Source organism: Stigmatopora argus, chromosome 7, assembly GCF_051989625.1.
Source record: "Stigmatopora argus isolate UIUO_Sarg chromosome 7, RoL_Sarg_1.0, whole genome shotgun sequence".
Classification (NCBI taxonomy): domain Eukaryota; kingdom Metazoa; phylum Chordata; class Actinopteri; order Syngnathiformes; family Syngnathidae; genus Stigmatopora; species Stigmatopora argus.
In genome coordinates, this window is record NC_135393.1 from 13933822 (window position 1) to 13950870 (window position 17049).

General features: G+C 36.9%; 2 protein-coding genes across 2 annotated transcripts in view; both read right to left on the reverse strand.

Moving 5' to 3' along the window:
- Positions 1-833: 833 nt before the first annotated feature.
- On the reverse strand, positions 834-8603 carry dennd1c (DENN domain containing 1C). Its single transcript, XM_077604797.1, has 21 exons — positions 8587-8603; positions 8226-8290; positions 7598-7641; positions 7466-7515; positions 7156-7275; positions 7016-7085; positions 6862-6942; positions 5654-5707; positions 5466-5576; positions 5296-5396; positions 5189-5234; positions 4179-4280; positions 3926-4051; positions 3437-3538; positions 3258-3345; positions 3137-3177; positions 3016-3066; positions 2880-2924; positions 2719-2795; positions 2253-2457; positions 834-1872 (listed from the first exon to the last, which is right to left on the reverse strand). The coding sequence occupies exons 1-21, from the start codon at positions 8601-8603 to the stop codon at positions 1225-1227; spliced, it is 2244 nt and encodes a 747-aa protein (XP_077460923.1). The 3' UTR covers positions 834-1224.
- Positions 8604-9231: 628 nt separating this feature from the next.
- The window catches only part of LOC144077651 (tubulin beta chain-like), a 65015-nt gene continuing 57197 nt past the window's right edge, over positions 9232-17049 (reverse strand). Inside the window, exons 2-6 of the mRNA XM_077605545.1 lie at positions 12320-12434; positions 11790-11898; positions 11589-11699; positions 11239-11483; positions 9232-10251 (exon numbers count right to left, since the gene is read on the reverse strand). Coding sequence (XP_077461671.1) covers positions 9427-10251; positions 11239-11483; positions 11589-11699; positions 11790-11898; positions 12320-12376 — 1347 coding nt within the window. The 5' untranslated portion in view covers positions 12377-12434 and the 3' untranslated portion in view covers positions 9232-9426. The remainder of the gene's footprint in view (positions 10252-11238; positions 11484-11588; positions 11700-11789; positions 11899-12319; positions 12435-17049) is intronic.

The window sequence follows — 17049 nt, forward strand, 5'->3', positions numbered from 1 at the left end:
GTTCTTTCCTTTCATCTGGGAGGTAAAACTGAATTTTATATAAATTATAAATGGGTAAAAGATTGTTGTACCAGGACCATCAAATTAGATTTTTTTAACAAAAAATATATAACTATATATATATATATATATATATATATATATATATATATATATATATATATATATATATATATATGTATATATGTATATATGTATGTATATGTATATGTATATGTATATATATGTATATGTATATGTATATATATGTATATGTATATATATATATATGTATGTATATATATATATATATATATATATATATATATATATATATATATGTGTTAAAAAAAAACATTTGATGGTCCTGGTACAACAATCTTTTACCCACCCTCCCAAAAATATTCACCTTTTATTATTTCTACAATTTCTCCGCACTCATATACCTATGATAAAAGTCAACATCTGTGATGTTTTCATTTTCCTCAGCTGTCTGTCAAAATGACAATGCAAGCATCCCTCCCACCGGCTGTGTCAGCACTAATCTCAACTGTGGCGCTGCTGCTTTGCTTGACTATGCTACTGCTACTGTGCATCATAAAAAGGAAGAGGAGGATGGAGGGTACCTACCGTCCCAGCGCTGAGGAGGGGAAACAGGTCAGAGCAGCTGGAACTGAAAAGCGCAGGTTGACTCTCCCCTTGCCCAAAGAAGAACGCCTTATTTGATTACGCCACATCAAGATCAATTCAAATGCTGACCACTTTCCAACATATGGAATATGCCTTTTCTCAAATCTGGCAACCATCCAAAGTCAAGTTTTTTCATCCTTCTTACAAACTATACACTCCTTTTTCTATATTGTTTTATTTAAGTAAACAGACGATAAACTTAAACACCAGGTCTGCTATAGGAAAAGGGAAAACATTTTACTACATAGATTTAGCTGTCATCAGTCTACCACAGGAAGGATTTGAACTGGACTTTGAATTGTATTTAAATTGAGGTTTGTCTTTTTCATTTTTACTGCACTCTGCATTTTGTCTATTTATACTGTATAAATCACTATTGAAGGATACTGATTAACACTGGCAAATAACTCTGCACTTTTATTGTTGATGTTCACTATCACTTATGTGTACTGAAGTAAAGAATATATGCACATGTCCAGTTATTTTCTTACAAAAAATGCATGTTAAAATGTATATACGTATTAACTATGTTTTTCCAATTAGCCAATATGGGGGCTACATTGAGCTTTCAAACCTCTTTTTAAGTTCTGACACTTTGGCAGGTGTTGGGCCTCCTACCTGAGGGTTGATGCAGCTGTTAGCATCAGGATGGGTTCTTAAATCACATGACTGACATATTTGAACGTTGTTATTCTCTTGGAGGTTTTGTTGGCCCACTTTTTCACTTTCCTGCCCAATATTTTGACTTCTTCCCACTGTTGCATCATTCTGTGTTTCAGCTGTTTTTACATTGTCATGTTGTTCCTGATATTTACTCAGATTAGTACCGCAGTCTGTGATTTTTAAGTCACTGTTCTCATGCTGGTTAGCTGTTTCCATCAAAGGAGCATCATTTGAAGTCTTTTTTTTCAGGCTCAGTTTCCTGGTTTTCTGCCTTACTTCATTTGAAGTAGTATATCGGTTAAGGTTTTCTACGCCATGTATTGCCTCCTTTTTTTCTTTTGTTTCATCTTCTATACTTTCCAGTACATCTTCTTCTGGGGATTCATCATTGCCAGTCTTGTTTGGGTCAAATTGTTGCCAATTTGCGTTATTAGTCAATGTTACCCCCTCCTCTGATTGGTCCGGATTCCAGCTGTGAAGGCTGCCACTGTCACACTTGGACAATTGGAAGTTCTCTTGACTGGAATTGACTTGAACAATCTGAAAAATAAACAAAAAACATTTAAAAAATACAATTATTTAAATACATTCTTTTGTAAACTGTCATTCAAGCCACTTTATCAAAAGTAACAATGCTACATAGTACATAACTGCAATGTTGTCCACAGAAAATGTTATTTGTGAGAAAAAAATAAGCACGCAAAAATTAAAAGAATTTGTTTTAATTAAAAGAAAAAACATAAATGAAAAAAAGGGATTGGTATTCTTCTTAACTTTGTGGGGGACAAAAAACAATTACACTCAAATGTTTGACACATAAAAACTGAAACCGAAACTAGAAGTACTAAAACAAATAGAAAACACTAACTCTCAATGTGAAGGAGATATTAATTGTGTGTGTGTTTAATTTGTATTCTTACCTTTGTAATATAGTTATGAGTGTCTGGGCCAAAGAGATCCAGGCTACGTGTACCGTAAAGACGGCCCCCGTCAAGTGGGCTGCGAGTGCTCAGCGTGTCAAAGATCTCGCCCAGAAGATCCATTTCCTCCAGATCACATGGCATCAACTCTTCATTCTCCTGCTCTTTATCCTTTTCAATCTTAACCACTTGCTCAGACATTACTCTTGACAAACAAGCACAACAAAAAGATGGATAAAATGCATGTACTTCAATTTTTAAGGGTTACACAGAAGTCAAGTAGATGTAAACTAAAAATGTTAGGACTTATTTTACACCAAAATAGCAGCGTGAGTGTTATTTAACCTATTTACACATGTAAACTTTATGAAACAGGGAATAAATGACATCATTGCTGAATAAGTGTATAGTACATTAGTGTGTATATTTTACTATGTATGTAAGTCTACAGATGTGTTTCTCTCACCCGTTCCAACCATCAGATTGAGCGCAGTGGTATGACACAGATTCGCCTCTTTGAAGGGCATGTGCTTCATTCGAGGCCTGCTTTGCACACGCAAGGACATTTACACTGCCATAAATGTAGCATTATTATAATAATATGACTGCAGCCATCACATTGCTCACCTTATTTTTTAGCCTGCTTTTTATTCCCGAACTTAAGCCTTTGGTCTGGTAAAGACAAGTAGTATTTATCTATGTAAACAGAATTTCAAGTATAGCAGGTCTTCCTCTAAATTAACATTTCCAAGCAGACACTCACCCGTATATTTGTTTTGTACTTCATATTGTGGATCAGTGCCCCTCCTCCTTTCTATTAAAGGCACAAAAACATAATAAATGGCACAGTAATAGTTCCCTGTTACAACTAACTTACAACTTACCTTTAAATGTCCAACTAGTTGCTGATAAGAGGGAGTCTTTCCTGCAAAAAAAAAGACCAAACAGATAAAAGTGACAAATTCACATGTTCAGAATCATTGTGTACTACCACAATGTACTTACCGGTTTTTGCACAATTGAGGATTTCCTCTTCAAAAAGGTCTCCTGGTACTTTCCCTGCTTTTAGAATGTCTAGGCGTGCATCAATAAACTAATTTTTTTTAACAGACAGAAGAACTGGGTGTAATCCCACGACCATGAGGGCTAAATTAATTATCAGTCAGCAGTAAATGCATATTTACCTGCTTGAAAAACTGTAAATGAATAGCGCTCTGAAGAAACTGCCTCATACTGGATGACTTGTGCTCTAGAAACAAATCCTTATTAAAGCAGATCTCACCCCCCTGCAAGAAATATAATACAGTATGTCAACCTATATATTAAAATAATCTAATTAGCGTTTTTACCATAATATTGTGTGGTAGTAGTTAACGTGAACAAATGAACTTTAACATTATTTTGTAATGCAACTTGAGTTTGATCTTCCAACAATAGTCAGCCATCATATTTTGCTTATCTGGAGGTTACGATGTGAAAAATATATGTTAGAAGAAAAATGATTGTAATTTTGGAATCAGAATTCCAACTTTAGCTTTAATCAACATGAAGATCTAATGATTTTTTTTCTTCAAAAAGGTTCCCCAGGTTTTCCAAAGGCATTTAAAAAAAGTGGCTAGTACAAATTGTAACAGTGTTGGTTATAAAAAGAAATAAGTTAAAAAGAAAGCAACCTTCTCATTCTGCAGAGCATCTTTGTATCCTCCAAAGAGCTCAGACTGGGCCTTGAGAAAAGCTTGCGAGACCCTACAACCAGCCGTTACTGCATGCCGCTTCAAACATACCTTCAGCTCAGATACCTGAGGACAGATAATATTGAGTAATAATAATAATAATGAATAAAATAACATCATCTGACTGCACTGGTGAATGCATACCTTCTTAAAACAAATGGGGGCAAAAAAATCAAAGACAAAAGCAAGTTACCACATCAGAAGGTAACTTCTTAAGGTCATTGAAGGGGTTGTCCAATGTGTTAGTATCCACGTTCAAAACCACAGCTTCTTCCAAGCCTCTACTCCTCACCTTCTATCAAACCCACACTGTAGTTAGGGACATTTATTCATGGATTTTTTAAACACTTTAGTGAATATACAGTGGTACCTCGACATACGATCTTAATCCGTTCCGGGACTGAGATCGTATGTCGAGCTTTTCGTAACTCGAGAGAGCGTTTCCCATTGAAATGAACTAAAAACAAATTCATTCGTTCCAACCCCCTGAAAAAACACCAAAAACAGGATATTGGATTGGAAAAAATGTTTTATTTCTTCTAATTCGCCATCTATTAACAAAGTAACACATAACTAGTGGTTTAATAGTAATAAAATTTGTTTAATATAACTAAAATTGGGCGGATTTCGCCGACGGGAGAGAGAGACGGTCGATGCGTAGGAGAAACTCGTCTGAATAAATCGTTCAGTGCTCGTAGATATCTGTTTTACACGAAAGAGATGCAGCAAAAAAAGACTACAATGATAAACAGCCTCTCATGTCATGGCCACCTGGCTTGGTCGCATCTCGAAATTTTGATCGTATCTAGGGCGAATTATTCGATCGAAATTTTGATCGTATCTAGGGCGAATATTCGATCGAAATTTTGATCATATCTAGGGCGAATTATTCGATCGAAATTTTGATCGTATCTAGGGCGAATTATTCAATCGAAATTTTGATCGTATCTAGGGCGAATTATTCGATCGAAATTTTCATCGTACCGAGGGCGAATTATTCGATCGAAATTTTGATCGTATCTAGGGCGAATTATTCGATCGAAATTTTGATCGTATCTAGGGCGAATTATTCGATCGAAATTTTGATCGTATCTAGGGCGAATTATTCGATCGAAATTTTCATCGTACCTCGAGCATGTCGTAGGTAGAGCTGATCGTAGGTCGAGGTACCACTGTATATGGTACATTTACACAATTTCTTACCTCAGCAAAACTGCTGTGAACTCCAATAAGGTACGGCATTGGTGCACTGTTAAAGATGATATTTGATGTGATGTGTAGAAATGCAGACCATAGACTAATAGACTTACCAGCAATAATCCAGAAGGTGAGATGGCAAAACGGGGATAAAGATGTGTTGCCAGTGCATTGGGTATAACAGAGCGCCAAGGGCATGTACGCAAGATGTCAGCTGTAAACAGCAGAACACAATTTGCAGATTTGTGTGTTATGATTAAATAAAACAGTAGGATATACATACAGTACTGATTTTGCAGGCAAATATGAGGATGCGTCTCTCAAACAGCATGCTGGCGTAGAGATGCAGAAGGTTTGTCACTTCTACGGCTACAATCAGCTCTGTCAAGTTCCTCTGGAAGGTCAGGACAATCACATCAGATCTTTTTGCAATGAAAGTTAGGCATTCTGGTTTTAAGCCAAAGCACTTACATTTTCAGGAATGGATGGGAGACTTCTGGAGTCGGGAGCAATGAAGTATGGAAACTTTTGGGAAAATACAGTATGACAAGGTTGGTGAGATATAACAAAATGATGGGAAAGAAAAAAAGCAGGGTTGTAGTTTCAGGTCACAGTTATGTATATGCATTGGTCGTTTCTTCTTTTTTAAAAGCCAGAATGCACATTTATTTAATCTATGCTGCATTAAAAATGTTAATTGGCTATGGTGCAAGTACTAAAGATGGAAGTCTGAAATAAATTATATTACTTCATTAATCCTGCGTCCCTAATGAGGATGAAGCAGTTCAGAAAATGAATAAATGATTGAATACTTCATTAATTTGGGAAATACGTGAAATGCAATCAAAGACTAATTCTAAATGAATGTTTAAAATCAAAGTTCTTAAAATATACAACGTTTAAACACCACTAGAGGGCAACCAACCACTTTTCAAATTATAATTTTTTTTCTGGTCATTATTTTTATGTCCTAAAAAGTTACATAATAAGGGAATTGTACACATAAAACGAGTGCAACCATTTTTTCATTTAGGTCTAAATGATAAGAAAAGCTTTTTATCACAGATTGCATCACAGATTTTTCTAAATATACCTCTAGTAAATGACAAAATAAAATTAAAGCATCATGTTGACAGCCGTTTGTATTGCACACAATGTGGTAAATATTTTATCTTGCCAAAAATGACCATAAACTTTCCAAGTTGTTTGATTGCATAATGTATCGACAAATATAGGTGTCAAAGTGGCGGCCCGGGGGCCAAATCTGGCCCGCCGCATCATTTTGTGTGGCCCGGGAAAGTAAATCATGAGTGCCGACTTTCTGTTTTAGGATCAAATTAAAATGAAGAGTATAGATGTATATTAAATTTCCTGATTTTACACCTTTTAAATCAATAATTGTAATTCTTTAATCATTTTTTCTGTGTTTTTAGTTCAAAAATAATTTTGTAAAATCTAAAAATATATTTAAAAAAGCTAAAATAAACATTGTGTTAGATCTATAAAAAACAGAATATTCAGGGCTTTTAATCCAGTTCTTTTAATCCATTTATAAAAAAAAATCTAAATATTATATATAAAATGGTCCAGCCCACGTGAAATCAAGTTGACGTTAAAGCGGCCCGCGAACCAACCCGAGTCTGACACCCCTGGTATATAGTGTGTAATTAGAGATTTACCATCTCCAGTGTGATAGATCCAGCAGCTGGAGGCACCGGCTCCTTGTACAGTGCAGTGAGTATCATTTTCATCTCATAGGTCTGTTAAAATCATACGCGTGTTCACTGGGGTTGTGTTTGGGACATAGAAGACCACATTTAACGACAAACCCACCTGCTCCTTTTGAATGTAGTCAGCCAGAGTATTGAGATATTTATAAAAGACCTCAAACCATGGAAGGTAACTGAGAGAACAACCACTGTGTCACTGTGTGACGTAAAAGGCCAGGAGTGTTTGACTTGATTCGGTCATACCTGACAATGCAAAGGCACGTCTGAGTGCTGCCGGTGAGGCGACAGAAACCAAAGCGTTGGAATCCCTCAAGATCGGTTAGAGCAAATGTAAAATGCTGAACAGCCACTCCCTCCCTCGTCCTAAATCGAAGACATTGATGGAAATGGTGGAAAAAGTTGTTAACTTTTGCAGATTATATTTGTTTGACCAATTGTACTGCAACAAAATGCAGCTTCTGCTTTTGACTCACATACAATAAGACAACATTACAAAAAAGTAAAGCTACTGTGGTCAAGATATTTTGGTAGCAGGAACTATAGAAAAACTTACCTTTGTATGTCATATGGGAAGCAGAACTTGGACAATGTTTGACAAGTCTCCTATAAGGCAGATCATATTTATTTAACATATTTATGTATGTAGTACAGATATTTTCACAAGCAAAGGCAATTAATGGTCAACCTCGTCTCCAAAGTCTTCCGGAAACTGAACTCGTACTTCTGGATCTGTGTAAAAACAAATACAAATAGCTTAACAATTCATTACTTTGTATTTATCAACCCAAATAAACCTTCCAAGGATGTTGTGCCTTCTGCCATATATGAGCATTTACTCTATTTGTCCATCCCCGCATACATTGATGGGGTGTATTTTATGTATTTGTAATGTAAAAAAAAACACTTTCAGAATGAGAATGATACCTCACCAAAACATATGTCCTCTCCTTTTTTCATGTGCTTTTTTTCATCATTTGACATTTTACCATTTGTTAGTCTACTTAAAAACTCTGCAGATCACATTGTGTTGCCCTCTGGTTCATAGAAATAGGGCATGCTATTTTTTTCCAAACCACAGAACAGGAAGAACCCATTGTTTCTGAGGTTTTTTTTCTATCATCATTTAGTATAGAGTAAAGATCATTTTGCTTTACTTTAACACACAAACTGTAAACAGAAAGTCATTATGTGATGCTTGTTGTTTCAGAATCAATTTCTATGGCTGAACAGTTCCTCCAGTAAATTTGTGAAGATATACTGATACATAACAGAAGCCTAAAGGCCTTATTGTAAGGTAGTGAAAATTGACTCACCCGTGTCTTTGTTTACAGCACATTTTGACTCAAAAAACACATTGAACAACCGCTCAGGGCTTTTTCTGTGGATAAAAAAGACAAATGAGAACCCATCAAGCCAAAATGATATAATATAGACAACAAAACATCATTTCTCTGTCAATCTATCAAATGGACGATTGGATATATCTACATTAGTTGCTTTTAATTAAATGACATTGCAAGCACTGAAATGATGGGTGGCTGCCTGTTAGGGTCACTTATTGAGTGCAATATGTTTGCTCGTAGGAAATGTTCAGATATTAGAGGAAGTGACTAAAACCTCACATGGGGAGACATTTTCAATTCAAGATTTGGATGATAGACATGATTAATTTACCTGAGTCTTGAGCCCATGTTGTAGGAATGCGACTGTGTCCATGCGTTGGTGAAGGAAGAGCAAGTATATAGCAGGTGATCACTGTTCAAGAAGATAGAGAAGTACTGGTAGTATGCGCAATCAGCGTTGCAGGCGTGTATGCGTGTCGCTAACCACTTCCTGCGTCATTGACAGTCTTGTGTCACTGTGTCTGCATGAGATTGATGATACTAATCCAAAAATGTCCACATTGCAATTCAATTAGCCGCCAAAATGCAAATATTTATTATATTTGCGAGATGTGATGTGCTTGTTCTTTATTGGCATTTTCCCTCTTGACTTTAGAAAAGTGATTTCCAGTCACTTTGCAGTTAAATGTTTATGTTGGCTTGTAAAAACAAAATGAATGAAATTTCAATATTGCACTGTTAGTGTACTCTGGTGGTACTGGAAGAGAAAAGTATTTTTTGTGTGGTGCTTGGTGTAAAAAAATACCTCAGTATAGCCTTTACTAGTTGGGAAATAAAAAAAATAGATACGATATATTTTATAGCTGTAAATTATTCTGTTGTACTGTTGCATAATTGGAGCCAGGGGTACATGAAGGTCAATCATGCCTTTGGCCCTATATGAGCCATTAGGAAGCAAAAAAAAAAGGATGCGCTCTTATATTTTGCAATATGTTTATTGAAATAAATTCCAAATCAAGCCACTTAATGTGAATATAACGTATTGAATTTGGCCCAAAATGTAAGAAACGTTAAAAAAAAAACCACTGGAGAATAGGCGATTGTGTAGATAGTGCAGACTTGGGCAGAAGCTACAGTAAGTGCACAAAGGTAGTGGAGTTCCTCGAAGGACTTAGGCCATTTCTTCCTCCTTGTCATCATCCTCACTGTCTTCAAAGTCTTCCTCGACGGCGGTGGCATCCTGGTACTGCTGGTATTCTGACACCAAGTCGTTCATATTGCTCTCCGCCTCAGTGAATTCCATCTCATCCATGCCCTCGCCTGTGTACCAGTGAAGGAAAGCCTTGCGGCGGAGCATAACAGTGAACTGCTCAGAAATGCGCCTGAAAAGCTCCTGTATGGCAGTGTTGTTGCCAATAAAGGTGGATGCCATCTTGAGGCCACGAGGCGGGATATCGCAAACGGCTGTTTTGACGTTGTTGGGGATCCACTCGACGAAGTAGCTGCTGTTTTTGTTTTGCACGTTAAGCATCTGCTCATCCACCTCTTTCATGGACATACGACCGCGGAATATGGCCGCCACGGTCAGATAGCGTCCATGGCGGGGGTCACAGGCAGCCATCATATTTTTTGCATCAAACATCTGCAGGGTGAGCTCAGGTACGGTAAGGGCTCGGTACTGTGTGCTTCCCCTGCTGGTGAGCGGGGCAAAGCCTGGCATAAAGAAGTGCAAACGGGGGAAGGGCACCATGTTGACAGCCAATTTGCGGAGGTCTGCGTTCAGCTGCCCGGGAAAACGCAAGCAGGTCGTCACACCGCTCATGGTGGCGGAGACCAGGTGGTTGAGGTCTCCGTAGGTGGGTGTGGTCAGCTTAAGGGTACGGAAGCAGATGTCATATAAAGCTTCATTGTCAATGCAGAAGGTCTCGTCCGTGTTCTCCACCAGCTGGTGGACGGACAGGGTTGCATTGTAAGGCTCCACAACTGTGTCGGACACCTGGGGACAAATTGTTCCAATCAAAAATTAGAATTTCTTTCCCAAGGGTGTACCAGTACATCAAGGTTGAATTGCAAAAAATATTTTCCATTTATTGTCATTAAAAACATTTATACACACGGAAACAGCAAAAGTAGACACCCAGATGATCACGAAATACTTTAAAATGCCAGGGTTTCTATCAGGCCTCTCAAGTTTCATGAACATTTTCTGTCAGGATAAATGTGACTGCCATCTGGAGGTCATTAGGCATTTGCTCAGAAAAGTAGCTACCACAACTACTACTTCTGCCTATTCATACGGTGGCCATACATCTGATTTTATAGAGGACCGTCTGAAATTCAAATGCCCCAGCCGGCGTCCACAGTAACCACAAGCAGGACACTAATTTGGCCTCCCTTTTGGAAAAGTGCTATTTTACTTCAACAAATAATTTGCTGTCAACTTGTAAGTGCCACTGCCATAGATAAGTCATTATCTTTTGTCAACACGACTGCTATTGAGGATTTTTAGCATATTAATAGTTAACAGCTTGCAACGTTAGAATCGGCAGAAGTTGTTTTTTTTATCTGTACCATATTTTTCCAGTCAATATTGAAAATAATTCTCACATCACATCAGTGCTGGAAATGTGTTTTAATCATTTTATTTTTTTCCGCTTGCAACGTTAGAATCGGCAGCAGTTGTTTTTGTTCTGTACCATATTTTTCCAGTCAATATTGAAAAGAATTCTCACATCATATCAGAAATGTGTTTTAATTATTTAATTTTTTTTTCTAAGCACCTGAACTGGGATTTGTGTTTTTGTTTTTAGGCGAACTGTCCAAGAGGAATATTTCATTCTAAATACATGCAATAAGTGACATTTGTGTGCAGTTACCTTAGGGGAACAAACAGCTAGTCTATACGTTGTATTGGAAATAAGCGACCAGCTAGTGAGTGTTAAATGAAACTGATAAACAATCAGAAAAACAAAACAATCCGTACCTTGGGAGAGGGCACCACACTAAAGGTGTTCATGATACGATCAGGGTATTCCTCACGGATTTTGCTGATGACGAGGGTTCCCATTCCAGAGCCAGTGCCACCACCCAGAGAATGAGTAAGCTGAAAACCCTGGAGGCAGTCGCAGCCCTCGGCCTCCTTCCTCACCACATCCAGAACTGAGTCCACTAGCTCAGCTCCCTCTGTGTAGTGACCCTTGGCCCAGTTATTGCCTGCCCCACTCTGACCTGTTAACGAAGAGATACTCATGATCTAAGCGATACGTGAATTGAATAGCATCATGTATTTTCTTATATTATCTGCAGTTAACAAAAATCAGCATGAAAGTTTACCAAAGACAAAGTTGTCAGGTCTAAAGATCTTGCCAAATTGGCCAGACCGGATGGAGTCCATGGTACCTGGCTCCAAATCCACCAATATTGCCCTTGGGACAAACTTCCCTCCTGAATAAAAAAAGGAATATTGAGGTTAAACTGAATTTGGATTCCTTTACAACAACTAAACAATGACAATTGAGTTTAGAGATTTCTGACCTGAAGCCTCATTGTAATACACATTGATTCTTTCCAGTTGAATTGCATCGTCTCCTTGGTAGGATCCAGATGGGTCGATGCCATGTTCATCACTGATCACCTCCCAAAACTGGTACAGACAAAACAGGTAATGGGAAGCATTTTGTCATTGTACTGTTGATCTATCATTAAATTTGTCTATGGGTTTTACCACACCTGTACCAAATGATCAACTCATCAGCAAGCTGTCCAGAAGCTTGTTAACGATCCTGATTATTTGATTCAGGCGCATTGGTAAAGGGAGACATGGAAAACAGGGGGACTGGAGTTGCTTTAAATGCTAGTGTTTTTTTTTTTAATTTAAAAATTACATATATTAAACAGCAAACAGCATAATGATAAATATAATTTAATCCATCAAAATTGGACTTGAGAGGTTGCATGATGTTTACACAACACTTGCCCCAATGTTGATTTATATTTAATAATCATGTCCCCAAAGTAGCAAACAACAGAAAACAGGTGTCTCATTATTAGTATGACAAGTATACCTTTGCTCCAATCTGGTTACCACACTGGCCAGCCTGCAAGTGGACAATCTCACGCATTTTGCCGTAGTAGGTGCTGCGTCTTCAAAGAGCTGGTGTTTAATTCTGTCGGGGTACACCTGAAAGTGCTAAATGTGAAGAACGAATGGTGGAACGCTTTTAACAAGAGCTAGTTTCCGCACGCCCTACCCTCAGAGTCCTACTTAACTGCCTGGAATGACACTATCGGAAACAACTAGCCCAACTGGAAGATGAAACAGGTTCTTGCCTGACCAGATTTTGTTTTTTGTTTTACTTAAAACATTTGTATCCTGGATCCATGTTTAATAATCATGACTCAAATTGCTTAAGAATCTGTGCACTTAATAGTATATCATAGAGCAGGAAAGGAACTCTAGATTGTCGAAAGAAAATGCTAATTTGCAGTATTAGCCAAGTCCATTCTATCTAAAAATGTGTTGTTTGTTCACTCCAATTTTTTTTTTAACCCTTCATAGAGCAAAACTAAATTCTATATGTTGGTGAACGGTAACATGAGTATAAACATCATGTGAATGATAATGTTCTTTATTGAAACCAAAGCATTTCTTTTTCTTTTTCTAATTAGTTTGCAAAAATTGAACTATTATGTTTTGCCTTCAGTACTTGTTAAAGTTGGATCCCAGGTGCAGTCAAACACAAAAGCAATCATTAGTAGCAGAGAAGACATTTCCCAGACCATCACCAGGAAAAATGAAGCATACATTTGGAGTCGTGCGTCTTCTGTTGTTCTCATGGATCTGTTGGGACTATCAATTTGACAGCACACAAAATTTAAAAAAAATATAGAATGGTCCCGAAATGGATGTTATGTAGTATAGTTTTTCCCTTGCCTGCATTTTCCTTCTAGCATAGAGCAATTTAACATAATTGTTGTGAAATTTTAAATCTCTCTTCTCCACTAAATGAATGTTTATCATGCCACATGAAAAAATGAGACTAAGAAGCAGGCGTTTATTAAAAAAAAAGTCATGACGGCGCGATGTCGCTATAAACTACATAGCCTTGGTTCCCCACATTCACCAACACTTCAAAGAAACAGACTGATTTTTAAAAATATGTTTTCAAAGCCATCAAGCCATATTCTGTGCTTTAGTCGAACATTTTTCTTTTTTCTTTATTGTACTTCTTTTGTCAAGGCATTGGATGGAATATAACATACCTACGGAAATCAAGGCTCAGCTGCCATTCTTTTGTTATGCGAGGAAAAGAATGAAGAAAAGGTATTTTGCTCTGACAATGGGTTTCAAGTAATTAGCAACATCAGAGGTTGCAGGGAAAATCACGCTTTTCTCAGATAAAATAAACAAGTTTGCTGGCATTTTTTGAAAAAGCAGCTATAAAAAAGAATGTAGAAGCTTCATATATGTGGGGCTAAAAGTGCAAATGCACTGAAGATTTATAGTTTGTGTGGGGGATGTATAGGCAGCAAGGATTGATGGAAAAGAGGGGGCGGATATCGGTTTTCTGGCTTGTTCTTGTTAGAAGTCGAGCTGCTGCACTTTGGATTAACTTGAAACGTTTTAGAAAAGACTGACTGATGCAATTTTAGAAGTAAGGAAGCCAGAGACAGTTGAAAAAGAGCAAGATATCACAGCTGGAGTTCACCACTGATATATTACCAGCTATGTATCTCAATCTCTTTTCTATCTCGTTTGTGCAGATGAGGCGTTCAAGCCATCTCATTTCTGTGGATTGCGAAATTTTTCTTGGCCTTGGATGCAAACTAGATGAACATCATGGCGATGAAGCCTTTCTCGCAACAATTTGATGTTTTACTTGTTTTTAATTTTTTGATTACATTCATAAAAATATATTCATAATAACTACTTTTACCAAAATGATGTATAAGTAGATTAGATTACAACACAGACTTGCTTAGAATATAGATGAGCTGCGTTAATGTAATAACACAGAATATCGACACCAAGTAGATTTATCCAGAAATACTACTTAAATAAATAAGTACATGATCGCAGTTTGTAGATTTTAACACACTAATATCCACATTATTTGCAAACTAAATGGCCTTTTTTTCTAGTGGCTGTGCAGAATGCAGCCCACATTGGGTTGCAGTATTTTATTTTAGTTCTAGAGAACATTTATTCCCAGCCTAAATGACATGGAGGAACATTACTGCTATCGGAAATTCCTCAAATTTCCCCTCGCTTGGGTACCCGGCCTAAAGATCATGCTTTTTCTGTAACATGAGCAACATTTTTCATGGCTCACATGACCCGACAACAAGACAAAGATCGTTAAAAGATGCAACTCCATCTGCCGTCTTTTTCACTTTACCGCTCGCAATTGAGAACATTAGTAAATCTGTGCATTTCTGATTAATTGGAAGATCTGAATGAATTTTGTCCAGAAAGTCCACAATGTTCAAAAATGACATCCCTTTGAAGTAAAGCTGCATGAGGAAAACACGGTGTGTATTAAAATGACCACCCTATCCTTCCCTTCATTAGCTACATAAACACACAACCACCACTCTCTCACTCGATTGCACACTTTAGCACGCACAATACTAACAAATGCCAAGTGTTTTTTTCCTACGTCGTAAACTGTAAGAAGAAAAAAAGATGAATGTCTTCCCAGGGTGGCTTCAGCGTTGTTATGTCATTGTTCTCTTGCTCCAAAAATAATCTCATCCTGACTTTGTACAGCAAGTCTCCTTGGTTCCTTTTGACTTTAGAAGGATGTCACCCCACAAATAGATGGAAAAGGCCATTCAATTTAACCCAAAAGTTCTACATCTTACAGTTATAGAGACACATTTTGTAGAAGATAGAGCCATATGAGAATGCAACACTCACCAGTGGAAACGGCAATACAAATCACAATATTAGTAACACCATATTCTGCAAATACAAACATTACACTTGAATTAATTCATATAACTCTTTTTTAAAATTACTTTCATAGAAAGGGATCTTAAACCTGTGACCCACGTGCCAATCGTGGCCAACGGAACAATATTATATTATAATATTATTATAATTGACATTCTAACAATGACCCCCGGTTGCCCACACATATTTTGTGATGGGCAGGCAATACAGACAGATCCTTATAAATAAAAATAATTAATTAAACGAAGAGCCCCTTTTGGGAACAAAATATTTCAATTGTAATTTTAAAAACAAAGTCATGAGTAAAACATTTTAAATAGTTCTAAATCAAATTTTTTAAACAAATTATTATACAGTAAAAATACAAACATATCTCTAGTGTCCTTACATAGTGTAACACTTTGGCTGCCTAACATCTCTCTCCCCAAACAATGTCCAGTCTTATGAATATAACTGCTATAAGTTGCCTATTCAGAAAAGAAAATACACTTATTTTAATGACCACAACTCCTTTAATTTAAAGCACACGGACACAATGCAGCACACAAATTGGCTTGCATGTACTTACGACTTGCCTCCTACTTTGACAATAGTTTTCAACCTTACCTGACATTAGAAATAAAGTTTAAGACTGTTGCCCTGTGTTTTGACTTCACGATATTTAACCTATAACATATTTATAAATAAAATTTCCTCACATTGGAGTAAAATAAATGAATCTTTGCCAGACAATCGGAAGAAAAATAAATAAACAAAACTACAAGATATACATATATTTTTACACTTTGTATTCATACTCAGGAAACAAAGTGACTGACTATGTGTGGCACAATGGAAGGAAAAAAAATACAAATATACTTATGTGAACATGTTTGTTTACGCTACTCTTTCCAAAGAACTGTGAATGCAGAAACAAGGTCACCTCTCCTTACAATAAAGTCATTGTGCAAATACCTTTGAGGCCATACGTGTAATTATGCACATGCGTGTCTTCATTATATAAACCATTGAACTGAAAACATAAGCCATGACGGAATAACGTGATGGCGGTAAGCTCAAAAAGCGACAATGTATCATTGCTTTTCAGTTCTTACAATACCTGTAACATGATAATATATTTTAGGGAACATGATTTTCTCGCAAAACATCCAGATGGTGTTGCCTGCACACACCTTTGATTACATTTCCAACATATTACAACCAGATTTCGCCACTATACATTCATCAAAACATATATTAAACATTAAAAGTCGAATAAGACTAAGATATTCATTTGGCATTAACAATAAAAAATGTTTTAAACATCAACTGTCATTTTGCGGTTGGTAATACTTATGCGAACGGACTAGGAAAAGATGTTTTCAAGTGTTGCATGCTGTAGTCCACATTCAAAGGGCATTAATACGTGTCATATTTGAAAGTACCACAAATGCGCATTCGTTGCAACGAGGAGACAATCGACAGAAGCAGAATACCAACGTTAAAAGTACAACTCACACACAAAAATATTTGCCAAATCCAACACTTGACGTGGGATTCGACTGTCCATAGTTCATCCTGGATGGTACTCGGACGATTCGCCGAAAGACGTTTTTTGAATTAAGGTTCTCAGCAAATCATTTTGAATATATATTTCCTAAAATAATGGGAAATTATTTAAAATTGAACTAGAAGTAAAAGTGTGTTCCATTGCATTTTCAGGTATTGGTCTCTAAGCCCTCTAGTCTGTCCAAGGCACTTAGAATTTCACATAGTGTTGTTTTTTCTCAGTGTCAGACATCAATCCCCAGCTTTGATAAATTACATTGCGTGTCCAAATGGCTACTACTTTAAACGCAA